This window comes from Rhamphochromis longiceps, linkage group LG11, assembly GCF_057381845.1.
Source record: "Rhamphochromis longiceps isolate RC_006_pf linkage group LG11, R_longiceps_female_GT1.1, whole genome shotgun sequence".
Classification (NCBI taxonomy): domain Eukaryota; kingdom Metazoa; phylum Chordata; class Actinopteri; order Cichliformes; family Cichlidae; genus Rhamphochromis; species Rhamphochromis longiceps.
In genome coordinates this window covers 27491151-27503972 of record NC_140567.1, presented here as the reverse complement: position 1 = coordinate 27503972, position 12822 = coordinate 27491151, and the positions used below count along the sequence as shown (strand labels likewise).

At 43.5% G+C, this 12822-nt stretch overlaps 1 protein-coding gene across 1 annotated transcript; it reads left to right on the top strand.

The window, feature by feature from the left end:
• Nucleotides 1-1744: 1744 nt before the first annotated feature.
• On the top strand, nt 1745-3644 carry LOC146659406 (uncharacterized). The gene is made up of 2 exons (XM_085424192.1): nt 1745-2001; nt 2242-3644. Exon 2 carries the CDS (start codon nt 2478-2480, stop codon nt 3642-3644), a length of 1167 nt encoding a protein of 388 aa, XP_085280318.1. The 5' UTR covers nt 1745-2001; nt 2242-2477.
• The last annotated feature ends 9178 nt before the right edge of the window (nt 3645-12822 follow it).

Below are 12822 nucleotides of genomic sequence, written 5' to 3'. Positions count from 1 at the left end.
GTGCAGGAGATAACGACAGGGAGGACAGAGGACAAGATAAGACATTGTGCTGTGCGGTCAGGGAGTACGCCCTTCTCTCCCTCCTCCGTTCTCCCTCCTCTCTGCTGTCCTTCTTATCTACAGCCTCTGTCTTGACCTCCACCCTGCTGCATGTTGTTAGTCAGGGAAGAAAACAGCATGGGACTCGAGCAAGCACAAGTGAACACTGTTAAAAAACATTCTCCAGTGCACTCCTCTCAAAGTAAAACACAGTTCACAAAGCTTTCGTTTTGCATTTTTCCAAAAAAAGAGCACATTACACAAGCAGGAGCTTTCCAGTTAAAACTTTTGGATTGTGCAATTTTAAAAAGATCGCATCCTGTCAGTCAGGCATGTTCAGAAAACCATGTGCAAACAAAAGGGGAAAAAAGAGAAAAGAATCACATAATAGTTACTGCTTTTAAATTACAAAAGGGTATCCAATGAATTAGGTTTTACAGATGACACTCCCCTGGGAGGCAGACAATGAACAACTGTTTAACATGAAAAAAGTGCTGTTAATTCTAAAGCCTTTTGTGTACTGTATTTGTTATTAAAATTGATGTCTCAGTCATGAGCATTCGGTGCTTTGTTTGCAAGTGAGGTTTGTCTGTATTTTGAAATGTAACATTCTGACTTGTACTCCCAGTGTTCTCAATTCAGTTCAGTTCAATTCAATTTCATTTCTATAGCGCCAAATCACAACAGTCGCCTCAAGGTGCTTTATATTGTAAGATAGGCCCTACAATATTACATACAGAGAAAAAAAAACCAACAATCATATGACCCCCTATGAGCAAGCACTTTGGCGACAGTGGGAAGGAAAAACCCCTGTTTAACCGGAAAAAACTTCTGGCAGAACCAGGCTCAGGGAGGAGCGGCCAACTGCTGCGACCGGTTGCGGGTGAGAGAAGGAAGGCTAGAAGACTCCCATGCAATCTGCAAGTGCATCAACTGAAAGAATACGGTAACTTCCAGTGAACATCCAATGTGATGCTTCAAACACTTCAGTATGAAAGCTCTTTTTCTTCTGGGAAAAGGGACCGGGACAGAAAAAGGCACACCTTGGGAAGCCAAATTTCTGAGAGTCCTTAAGGGCATTTGTTATGTTGCCCTTTAAGAAAAGTAAGCTAACAAAGGAGGGAAATTAAAATATAGTTACAGTATTTAAAACTGCACAGCCAGCCAGTAGCTGTGAGAAGTGTGAAAGCTTGTTTTGGTTGTGGTTGCTGAAATCAAATCAATTGAATCATAGTGACAACTTTAAGCAGTACACAGCACTACTAGACTATTTGATCCCAGTGGACAGATTAAAAAATACCCACTGTAACAGAATTCCAGCAGTTTTGCCAGAGGTATGGCTGTTTTATTGTAGTAATGACCAATAGCCTTGAGCATCTAGCATCAAACAGAGATGAGGATAAAGGTCTGGTAAGTGCACTTTTCTTTAAAAAGACCTTTGCACTTGTACACTTGAGCCCCAACTAACTCTGACTTTAAAGACTTTCTGAAACCTATTTCAAAAACTGTAAACAGACTTTGAAGTCTAGTTGCTGGAGGTGAATGATTGCTGGACAACAGATCTCATTCTACAAATCTCAGCACCCCTAAGTGAAAGCAAAATCTTTACTAAACCAGAATGGGCAGCATTCAGTAAGTGGTTATGCAAGAACAAATGCTTTCTACTTCATAGTTTCCCATTTTTACTGTTTGTTCCAGCTTTCAGAGAAATAAGAAAAATACTGAGCAGAAGATGAAATGACTTCACACCTCCCTGTGCATTTTGGGAGGTGTTATGTTACTGCTTAGTTAATTTCATGTTTTAAATGTTAGTAAGTGCGCCGCCCTGCGGTCCCTTTAAGTCGATATTTTGTGACAGTAGAAGAAGAGTTAGACAGGAAGTTCATGTTTGCTTGCGATGCTGCTTCAAGATGGCTGCTCCACATTCGTGTCCTTCTTTGGGTGTTTGTTAAAGCATTGGCTGTAAGTACTCAATGGTAAAGCAACGAGGCATTCAAAGTGCTGTCTTTATGTGTGATGGACCACAGTTAGCAAGTTTTCTATGTGCTATTCATATGTAAATGAGATCGCCAGTTCATATGCTAATTAACGGTGCTAATCGTCATGTTAGCTCTTCGAATGCATTGTTAGATCATTGGCACATGTTGTTGTTAACAGTACAGATTATTAATGTACATTTCCACATATGTTTTATTGTTACAGTTTCACAAAATGAAAGAACCAGTAAACTTCTCAAGATCTCATCTATTGTCTGGAGTTCCTGGGTTCATGTTTAGCTGTGTGGATAGCTAGTCAGACTTCTAGCGAGGCCATTTACAGTGAAAAGACAGCACCACAGCAAACATCATAGCTACAGAAGCCACCGCGTGGAGCTACAACCATCCTATAAGCTAAGTAAAGTATACGGGCGGACACAATCAAAATACAACAAATCCAAAATGTCTGAAAGTAAATCCTCCAAAGCCGAGACAGAGTCAGTCCGTTCCCACAAACCACCATCAAGAGCAGGTTCGTCAGCTAGCATTGAACTGCTCAGAGCAAGAGCAAAGGCTGAAGCTGCCCAAACAAGAGCCTCATATACAAAGAAAGAAATAGAAATTAAAGTCGAGCAAGCACGCTTACAAGCTACTCTTGACGCGCTGAGAGCGGAACAAGAGAAGGAAGCTGCCATAGCAGAAGCTAATTCTTTAGAAGCTGGTCTACTTGAATTAGGCTTCGAAACACGCAGTGTAGCTTATGGGCCACCCCTATCTGAGAGCAAAGAAAAACGCACTGCGCAGTATGTTTTGGAACAAACAGCTATCAATGCAGCAGAATCAACAGCCCCAGTAAAAACTGAATACAAAGACCCTACACCCGCCTTTCAAGAAATTGCTATAAAAGAAGGAAACAAAGCAAACTGTGCTGCTACTCATAACGAACTGTACAAGCCCCCATCCACCAACTACAAAGAGTTTACACCTCTTGTTCAGACACCATATAAATCCAGTTATACTCAGGGCAATGAACATGCCCCGAGCCAACACACTTACGACCTCGCCAAATATCTAGCCCGCAGCCAGCTCATTACTACAGGCCTTACCAGCTTTGATGACCAACCCATGAGTTACTGGGCATGGAAATCATCTTTCAAAACCGCAATAGCAGGGATAGACCTTTCACCAGGAGAAGAGCTGGATTTGCTGGTGCGCTACCTTGGTAAAGATTCAGCTAAACAAGCCAAACAAATGAGAGCTGTCAATATCAGATGCCCTGAAGTTGGTTTAGCTATGGCTTGGGACAGACTTGAAGAAATATATGGCTCCCCAGAAGCTGTAGAGCAAGCTCTCTTTCAAAAGGTCGACAGCTTCCCTAAAATCACACTTAAAGAGCCTTATAGACTCCGTGATCTTGCCGACCTAATGTTAGAGCTAGAGACAGCCAAGTTGGACGGTTACTTACCTGGCTTGACCTACTTAGACACATCAAGAGGGATCCAAGCGATAGTCGAAAAATTGCCGTACAATCTACAAGAAAGGTGGATGAATATTGGTTCAAGGTACAAGCACGATTATGGCGTCAGCTTTCCCCCCCTTTACTGTGTTTGTCAACTTCATTCGCACTGAAGCCAGAACACGAACTGACCCTAGCTTCAGCGTCCACAGCCCTAACCAACCCATAACATCAGAACGAAGACACATGCACGAAAGGTTCTCCAAAGGACCCATATCTGTTCACAAAACTCAAGTACAGGACAAGGCAGATGCAGAAAAGTCTAAGTATGCTGTGAATCCAAATAAACAGTGCCCAATTCACAGCAAGCCTCATCCTCTGAAAAGGTGCAGAGGGTTCAGAGAGAAACCCTTGGAAGAGCGCAAACAGATCCTCAAAAAATTAAACGTCTGCTTTCGCTGCTGCTCATCTACTGACCATTTAGCCAAGAACTGTGAATCAGAAACCACGTGCACTGAGTGTGACAGCAAAAATCACATTTCTGCCCTCCACCCAGGTCCAGCACCATGGGAGTCTAAATCGCCCCCTTCCCCACAGCAAGGCGGGGAGAGAGACAAAGCAGACACCCAAGAAGTCACGTCTCGGTGTACTGAGGTGTGTGGGGAAGGAGTGAGCGCCAGAGAATGTTCAAAAATCACACTAGTGAATGTATACCCTGCTGGACACAGAGATCAAACAAAGAAAATGTATGCAATCTTGGACGATCAGAGCAATCGATCGCTGGCACGTTCCCAGTTCTTTGATGTTTTTCAGGTCCAAGGAGAGAGTCGCCCGTACATGTTAAAGACGTGTGCCGGACTCACAGGAGTATCAGGGAGAAGTGCTTCTGGCTTTATAGTAGAGTCAGTGAATGGAAAGGCAAGTCTTCCTCTGCCAACACTCCTCGAATGTAACGAAATTCCAGATAACCGCTCTGAGATACCAACTCCAGAAGCTGCCCAACACCACGCCCATCTACGACAGATTGCCAACTTGATCCCGCCATTAGACCCAAATGCTGACATACTACTACTGCTGGGACGAGACATGCTTCGAGTCCACAAAGTCCGGGAGCAGATAAACGGCCCAGACGACGCCCCATTTGCTCAGAGACTCGACATGGGTTGGGTCGTGGTAGGTGACATCTGTCTCGATGGAGTGCACAGACCCCCACACGTGAACAGCTATAAGACTTTCATACTGGAGAATGGCCGTGCAAGCCATTTTCAGCCATGCAACGGTCAAATAACTGTTAAAGAGACATTTACCAAAGCTCCTGAGCGCAGTCACAGCCTCCCAAGCCTTCCTGTGTCAGGATGTAATGTGGACAGCATTGGTCAGCAGGTCTTCACACGAACAGCGGATGATCACAAACTTGCACCATCAGTTGAGGATATGCAGTTTCTCCAAATAATGGACTCAGAGTTCTATCAGGGCAGCGACAATAGCTGGGTTGGTCCTCTGCCTTTTCGATCGCCTCGACAACGGCTCCCGAACAACAGACAACTAGCCTACGATCGCCTTATGTCACTCCGGCGCACTCTTGAAAAACGACCTGAAATGAAAACACACTTTCTGGAGTTTATGGAGAACATGCTTACCAGAGGACATGCTGAAGTGGCACCAGCTCTCAGTCAGAACCAGGAATGCTGGTACCTCCCTTTGTTTGGGGTTTACCATCCAAAGAAACCCGCCAAAATTAGGGTCGTGTTCGACTCAAGCGCCCCACATGAAGGAGTCTCTCTCAACGACGTGTTGCTAACAGGCCCCGACCTCAACAACAGTCTTGTTGGGGTGCTCATAAGATTCAGAAAGGAGCAGGTGGCCATAACGGCGGACATTGAACATATGTTCCACTGTTTTGTTGTCAAAGAGAGCCACAGAGACTTTCTCCGCTTCTTGTGGTACAAAGATAACGACATGTCATCTGAAGTTATAGAGTATCGCATGCGAGTGCACATTTTTGGGAACAGTCCCTCCCCCTCTGTCGCCATATATGGGTTGAAGAAAGCAGCAGCGACTGGTGAGCTAGATTTTGGGATTGAGGTGCGGACATTCATTGAGCGAGATTTCTATGTCGATGACGCTCTCAAGTCATTTCCTACTGAAGAAAAGGCCATACAAGTTCTCCAACAAGCTCAACGGGCTCTTGCTTCTTCAAACCTCAGACTACACAAAGTAATCTCCAACCGCCCTACAGTCCTAGAAGCTTTCCCACCAGAGGACAGGGCAAAAAACATTGGAAACTTAGACCTGTGTGCTCAAGGCTCGCCAGTGCAACGCAGTTTGGGGCTGCTGTGGAATGTTGACACAGACACCTTCACATTCAAAGTTGACAATGAGCAAAAGGCCTTCACACGTAAAGGTGTCCTCTCTACTGTCAACAGTCTCTACGACCCTCTGGGGTTTCTCGCTCCAATCACAATTCAAGGCAGACTGATTCTTAGAGAACTTACCAGCTTGACGGACGACTGGGATGCAGCACTCCCAGACAACATGAAGGCAGAGTGGAGCAATTGGAAGGACTCACTTCAAGATTTAGAAGATCTCCAAATACCACGCCCCTACACTTCTCTCTCTACATCTGGCGCCCAAACCAAAACACTTTGTGTATTCGCTGATGCATCCGTGAAAGCCATTGCAGCTGTCGCTTACATCAAACTGTCTACTTCGAACAAAACAGAAATCGGCTTTGTGTTTGGAAAAACAAAGCTAGCTCCTCAAGCCGGCCTCACAATTCCAAGACTAGAGTTATGTGCTGCAGTGCTTGCAGTTGAAGTTGCGGAGCTGATAGTAGCAGAAATAGACATCATGTTTGACGACATTGAGTACTACACTGACAGTAAAGTCATGCTAGGCTACATCCACAATCAGTCACGAAGGTTTTATGTGTACGTGCATAACAGGGTCCAACGCATCCTCCAATCAACATGCTCCAACCAGTGGAGGCACGTTCCATCCGAACTCAACCCAGCAGATCATGGGTCCCGCTCCGTTGCAGCAGCGCAACTGAGCAGCACAACATGGTTTAAAGGGCCAGCCTTTCTCCTCAAACCGTCCGCACAGTCGCAATCTCCAGTCATGTTTGACCTTGTGGATCCCACTCTTGATACAGAAATACGTCCGCTGGTGACAACAAATCTGACACAAATCGCAAGGTCAACAGTAAGTTCATCCCATCTTGAGAGGTTTTCCAACTGCAGTCCTCTCCTCAGAGCAGTTGCCCACTTGACCCACATTGCTCGTTCCTTTGGTCGATCCAACCAAGCATCCAGCTGTCGTGGTTGGCATCTCTGTCAACCCACAGTGGAAGAATTGGAAAATGCGAAGGTCTGTATCATAAAGAGCGTTCAGAGTGAGTGCTACGAAAAGGAAATAAAGTGTATTCAGGAAGGGATCCCTATTCCCCCCTCAAGCAGTCTTTGGAAACTGCATCCTATTCTAGATAGCAATGGACTCTTAAGAGTTGGAGGCCGAATCATACAATCTGAACTGGGTATCGACACCACTCACCCTCTCATCATCCCTGCCCGACACCACTTGGGAACGCTCTTAATACGGCACTATCACGAGACTGTGAAACACCAAGGAAGACATTTCACGGAAGGTGCCATTAGAGCTGCAGGATTCTGGATGGTAGGAGCCAAAAGGGCTATCAGCACAGTGCTTTTTAAGTGTGTCACATGCAAGAAATTGAGAGGAAAAGCGGAATGTCAGCAAATGGGAAACTTACCATCTGAACGAATGCAAGTTGCACCCCCCTTCACATATGTGGGTGTAGACGTGTTCGGGCCATGGGACATTGTAACCCGGCGCACGAGAGGAGGACAAGCTAGCTCTAAAAGGTGGGCCGTGATGTTCTCATGTCTGTCAACAAGAGCAGTCCATATCGAGTTGATCGAATCAATGAGCACAGACAGCTTTATAAATGCTTTAAGGCGACTTTTTGCAATCAGAGGCCCAGCAAGACAACTAAGATCGGATTGCGGTACGAACTTTATCGGCGCCTCTCGGGAACTGAAAATGGACGGATCGAACATGTCAGTCAAGGATGTCGAAGGCTACTTAAGCAAACAAAACTGTTCATGGATCTTCAACCCACCTCATGCATCCCATATGGGCGGTGCCTGGGAGCGGATGATTGGGATTGCGAGGCGTATCCTCGACTCTATGTTACAGGACTGCAAAAGAACACTACTAACACATGAACTGTTGTCAACATTCATGGCAGAAGTCTGTGCCATCATGAATGCTCGCCCCCTGATTCCTGTGTCCACCGATCCTGAGTCACCCCTCATCCTCACGCCGTCGATGCTGCTCACGATGAAACCAGACTCAGCAGCGCCACCCCCTGGTGACTTTGGAAAGGGGATATTTCTGAAAGAACAATGGAGAAGAGTACAAGGTCTCGCTGACATGTTCTGGTCCAAATGGAGACGGGAATACCTTCATACTCTTCAGTTGCGACACAAATGGCAGGACAAGAAACAAAGTCTCAAGGAAGGAGACATCGTTCTGCTCAAAGACATTCAGGTGAAGAGGGGCGATTGGCCCATGTGTATCATAACCAAGACTTTCCCAGGGAACGATGGACTTGTCCGGAAAGTCGAAGTAACTACTTCGCACTCAGGCGATAAGAAGACTTTCTGTCGTCCTGTAACAGAAGTGGTTTTGCTGCTGTCCCCCGAAAAGTTTAGTGACTGACAGTTTAATGTGGGATTGTTATAATCCCAGGCGGGGAGTGTTATGTTACTGCTTAGTTAATTTCATGTTTTAAATGTTAGTAAGTGCGCCGCCCTGCGGTCCCTTTAAGTCGATATTTTGTGACAGTAGAAGAAGAGTTAGACAGGAAGTTCATGTTTGCTTGCGATGCTGCTTCAAGATGGCTGCTCCACATTCGTGTCCTTCTTTGGGTGTTTGTTAAAGCATTGGCTGTAAGTACTCAATGGTAAAGCAACGAGGCATTCAAAGTGCTGTCTTTATGTGTGATGGACCACAGTTAGCAAGTTTTCTATGTGCTATTCATATGTAAATGAGATCGCCAGTTCATATGCTAATTAACGGTGCTAATCGTCATGTTAGCTCTTCGAATGCATTGTTAGATCATTGGCACATGTTGTTGTTAACAGTACAGATTATTAATGTACATTTCCACATATGTTTTATTGTTACAGTTTCACAAAATGAAAGAACCAGTAAACTTCTCAAGATCTCATCTATTGTCTGGAGTTCCTGGGTTCATGTTTAGCTGTGTGGATAGCTAGTCAGACTTCTAGCGAGGCCATTTACAGGAGGTGTGAGGTTTATTCAAAAATAGTGACATGAGGTCAGTTTGCCATTTCTGCCAAGGGGAAGACTAAGTAGAAGCCATTCCCAAGACAGCCTTAGTAACGCCTCTTATATATATGAAATAAATAAATAAATGAATACAAACCTGTGATCACTCTGCTGCTGCGATGTGCCATTTTGCCACGAGGTACTGAAACACCTACACTAACTAAACAACACTGTTGATAAGCGGTAAAAAAAAAAAAGCTCCACTACAATAGTGCTGTTGTCTTCTAAATTTTGATAAACACGGAACTATGCCAACAGCACTGCATATTTAGCCTACATGAGAAAATATAACAATAGGTTTAATGATCCAGATTTGACAGAGATGTCCTCATTTGACTACCATAGGAGCGTAGCTCATTTTCATACCTGACCAAAAAGCCAGTGATAGTATCTCGGAAATAGGATGAGATGCCACAGGCTGCCTCCTGTTGGGATTTCCTGGCAATGTGGCGATCAGAACACACATTTCCTCACACACAACACATGTACAAATACGACTGCCTATTTGGTGGTGCTTGATAGATTCTGCTTTCACCAGGCTGACAAACATAACTCCCCTGCCACCAGTTATCAAGGCGTGACCACAAGACTGTTTGACTTGTGATATATATGAGTCATGAACACGAGAAAGGTAGTGCAGAATCAGTCATAGTTGTCTGGATTTACAGGCTACCTGTTATTTGTTATGTGGCTGAAGCTTTGAGAGAGTGTCTGAGTTATTCCCTTGTTCAGACATCAGGCTTTATGTGACTGATAGAGTGACAGTTTCTATAGACTACTGAGATGACAGGAAAGCAGCATTTGACAGAAATCAAAATGAAGTCTGTAGCCACAAAATACTTTTCTTTTATCTAGACAGCAACTTTACTATGACAAACCCAAATGTTTTTGACATTAAGCTGTTTCACTGTCAAACAATTTCATCTCCAAAATAGGCACATGATTCACTTTCTATAGGGGTTTTTGCAGCAATGGGGAAGCAGCTTTCTTGGTTCAACTGAGTTAAGCACAGGGGGAAAAAACTCCTCACAGCATAGCTGATGAGTCTTTGTTAGTGTCTACTTCTGACTCATTTCTTTGTTCTGTTCATAATACAGGCATACCTAGACCCTTCAAGGCTTTTCACAATCTCTGCAGCATGCACAGGAAGTTGTTGAAATCAATAAACTTCAAGTGCTAAATTGTTTGTTAACCATTGATCATGTAAAATCTCCATCTCTGTAATTTCACCTCACCTCCCTCAAAACAACCAGGTATTGTTTCCATTTCTTAAGTCACACAGCCCCCCCCCCCCAGCTTTTAATTGATTCCACAGAGACTAATCTATTTATTGATGTCTCACTTGCTTTCCTTAGCAGACATGTATAGGTGTGAGCCTGAATATACACTGTAACTACGATGGAATGGTGGCGATCACTTGAGCCTGTACTCAGGCCATCACAGTCATTTTTCAGGCTGTTGACAGCTATAACGACTGACTATGTGCATAGTCAGTTGAGCTGAATCAGTGTGCCAGACTGCTGAATATACTCCCTTCATTGCATGACCTTTAGTTGTTGGTAGTGCATTTACCATTATGAAACCATTGGTCTATGACTTTAAAAATACATATGGTCATTGAGCATCAATTTAAGAGGTGTTGACCAATCTGCCATTCTTAATTTACCTCATTGGCGTTATTCCTGCAAGCCCTTAATTTATGTTACTTCACAAACCAATCAGACTATTGTGATGTTAAGCAGGTAAGCTTAAGAAACACTCCACATATAAAGAGTTACAAAGCTTGTCATCTTAGATTTCATCAAGAGTGGCTAGGTTGTGAAGGTTAATCCATTCATATAAACATACCTACATACCACTTGTGAAAGTGTTAAAATAGAAGAAGAAGAAAAAACTAATCCAAGTATATCTAAAAACAGTAAATGAGTGTTAAAATTTGTCTTTGCATGGGCATGGACCCCAATCGCCTGGGTCATTGTTCCATATTGTTCTGCTTTGGCATTTTATAATACCTCTCACACTGGATTTACACTGGGCCAATATAACCAGGCAGCCACATGTGATCAGACTTCCCTGCTCTATTTGGAAATAAAGAGATTATTTCTGTTTCTGCTCTGACCACATCCAAAACAAGTCCTGCAAAGCTAAGCTTTTGCAACTGCATTCACAACACCTCTTTTTCAGAGTTCTGTAAGTTTTCCAACCATGATTAAGAATGTGAAATACATGATTCTATTTTTACTTGATCCCGAGACACTCTGTGTCCAGGACTAGACTGTAAGACTAGCTACAAGGGAGTCGCCTGCTTCAGCTCTGGATTTTTCTAGACATGACATGAGAGAGGAACAGGTGAGACAGCAACAGTCCAGTGTAGTCATCTCATACATTAGCCAGGTTTAAACTGCCAACACCCTAGTAAAAAGTCTGCATGATGACAGATTGCACTAGTATGGGAATCTTTTAGGTAGCTGTCCTGTGTAGTTACTGTACCAGTAGTGACGCGATATCATGTGTGTTGCTCCCTATTTCCTGCTGTGAGCTACATGTCCTAAATGTCCAGAGCAGATTTTTCCAAACTGGAGAAAATTCATCAGTGAAATCAGCTCAGGGTAAACTAAATATGGAGGACTGGACTTGAGCAGAATCAGCTGAGCACTAAAATAGCCAAACGACCAGATGCCAGGTTACAGGGGGAAAGTAGACACTGATAACATTGTGAGTGATTATTGTAGGAGCAAAAGCGGAAAAAAGTGGAAAAAATGCATCATGAAAACTGTATTCCCTGGCTTAGCTTTCACACAGCCCTTTTGTTATATCCTCTCTATCCACTTCACTTAATATCCTTGTCAATTACGGGTTTATCCACGTTCTGTGATAGTCCCCTCTCTTTGAGAGACGACCACACAACTTTTACAGCGTGATCAGGGTGTGATGCAACAACTTAACATGTGAGGAAACAAGCAAAGCCAATGAATAGACTAAGGTATCTTTGTACTAAAGAACAAGCATTGCAGAAAGAGATGCAATCTTTAAAAAAAAAAAGAACATTTTTTGAAGATATGCCCCTGTGTATTGGAGAGATGGTGATTATTCTATCAATATTTGAAAGGCAACGTGGGTAATTTTAGGTTGACTGACATGCTGACTATGTAGCTGAAGTAAGCCTTCGTCAGTGCAGTCCCTCCACACTTAAGTACACTCACAAATAATGTCATTGTTGGTGTTGTGTATTTTAAGGGAGGGTCAGTGGGACTGAGGCATTGATCAGCACTTACAGGGTATTGTGAGAGTTGGTATTATATATGCACGTGTGTGATTGTGCACACGTGTTATACTGTATTTCAGGCCACACGATCCAATCTTCTTCTCTTGTCCTCTTCTATCAAATAAGACCCCCACTCTGTTTCTCCACCAGGCTTATCTCACACTGCCATTCATTCTTGTAAGGAGCACTCTGCAAAAAGAGACATCTGCTCAGTGAGAGAATGCCCTAATTATTCATGACCATTTAACCATTCAGGATTTGGTCTGCGTGGCATATGTGGTGTTTCTCATAAGTGTGTGTCAGCCACACTTGTAGTGGCAGTTTCATTACGGTTGCCTTGTATGCTGTACCTCCAAATGATCAAATCGCAGCACATAATAATGCAGTTTTGGCGATTGATTGTTAGTTGATATAATAAGCTTGAATGTAGTATTTATATTTTGTTGCTACTTTATTTTTAATTCATTTTTTAAATTGCTACAGTTCATATGTTTGAATGACCCTTTTTCAAGTCTGAAACACCAGTCAGTTATGTTGAGGACCCAGTGTTACAAGCTGTGCTATGTCCACATGAATGTGTTTCCAAAATGCAGTCCGACAAGCTCTTCCTTTAAGTTTTGATGTGTAAAAATCTAGCATTTTATTAGTCTTTTATTTAGCACTAATTAGCAGATGCAGATCTATCTGTATTGCAATTGGACACTTTATGG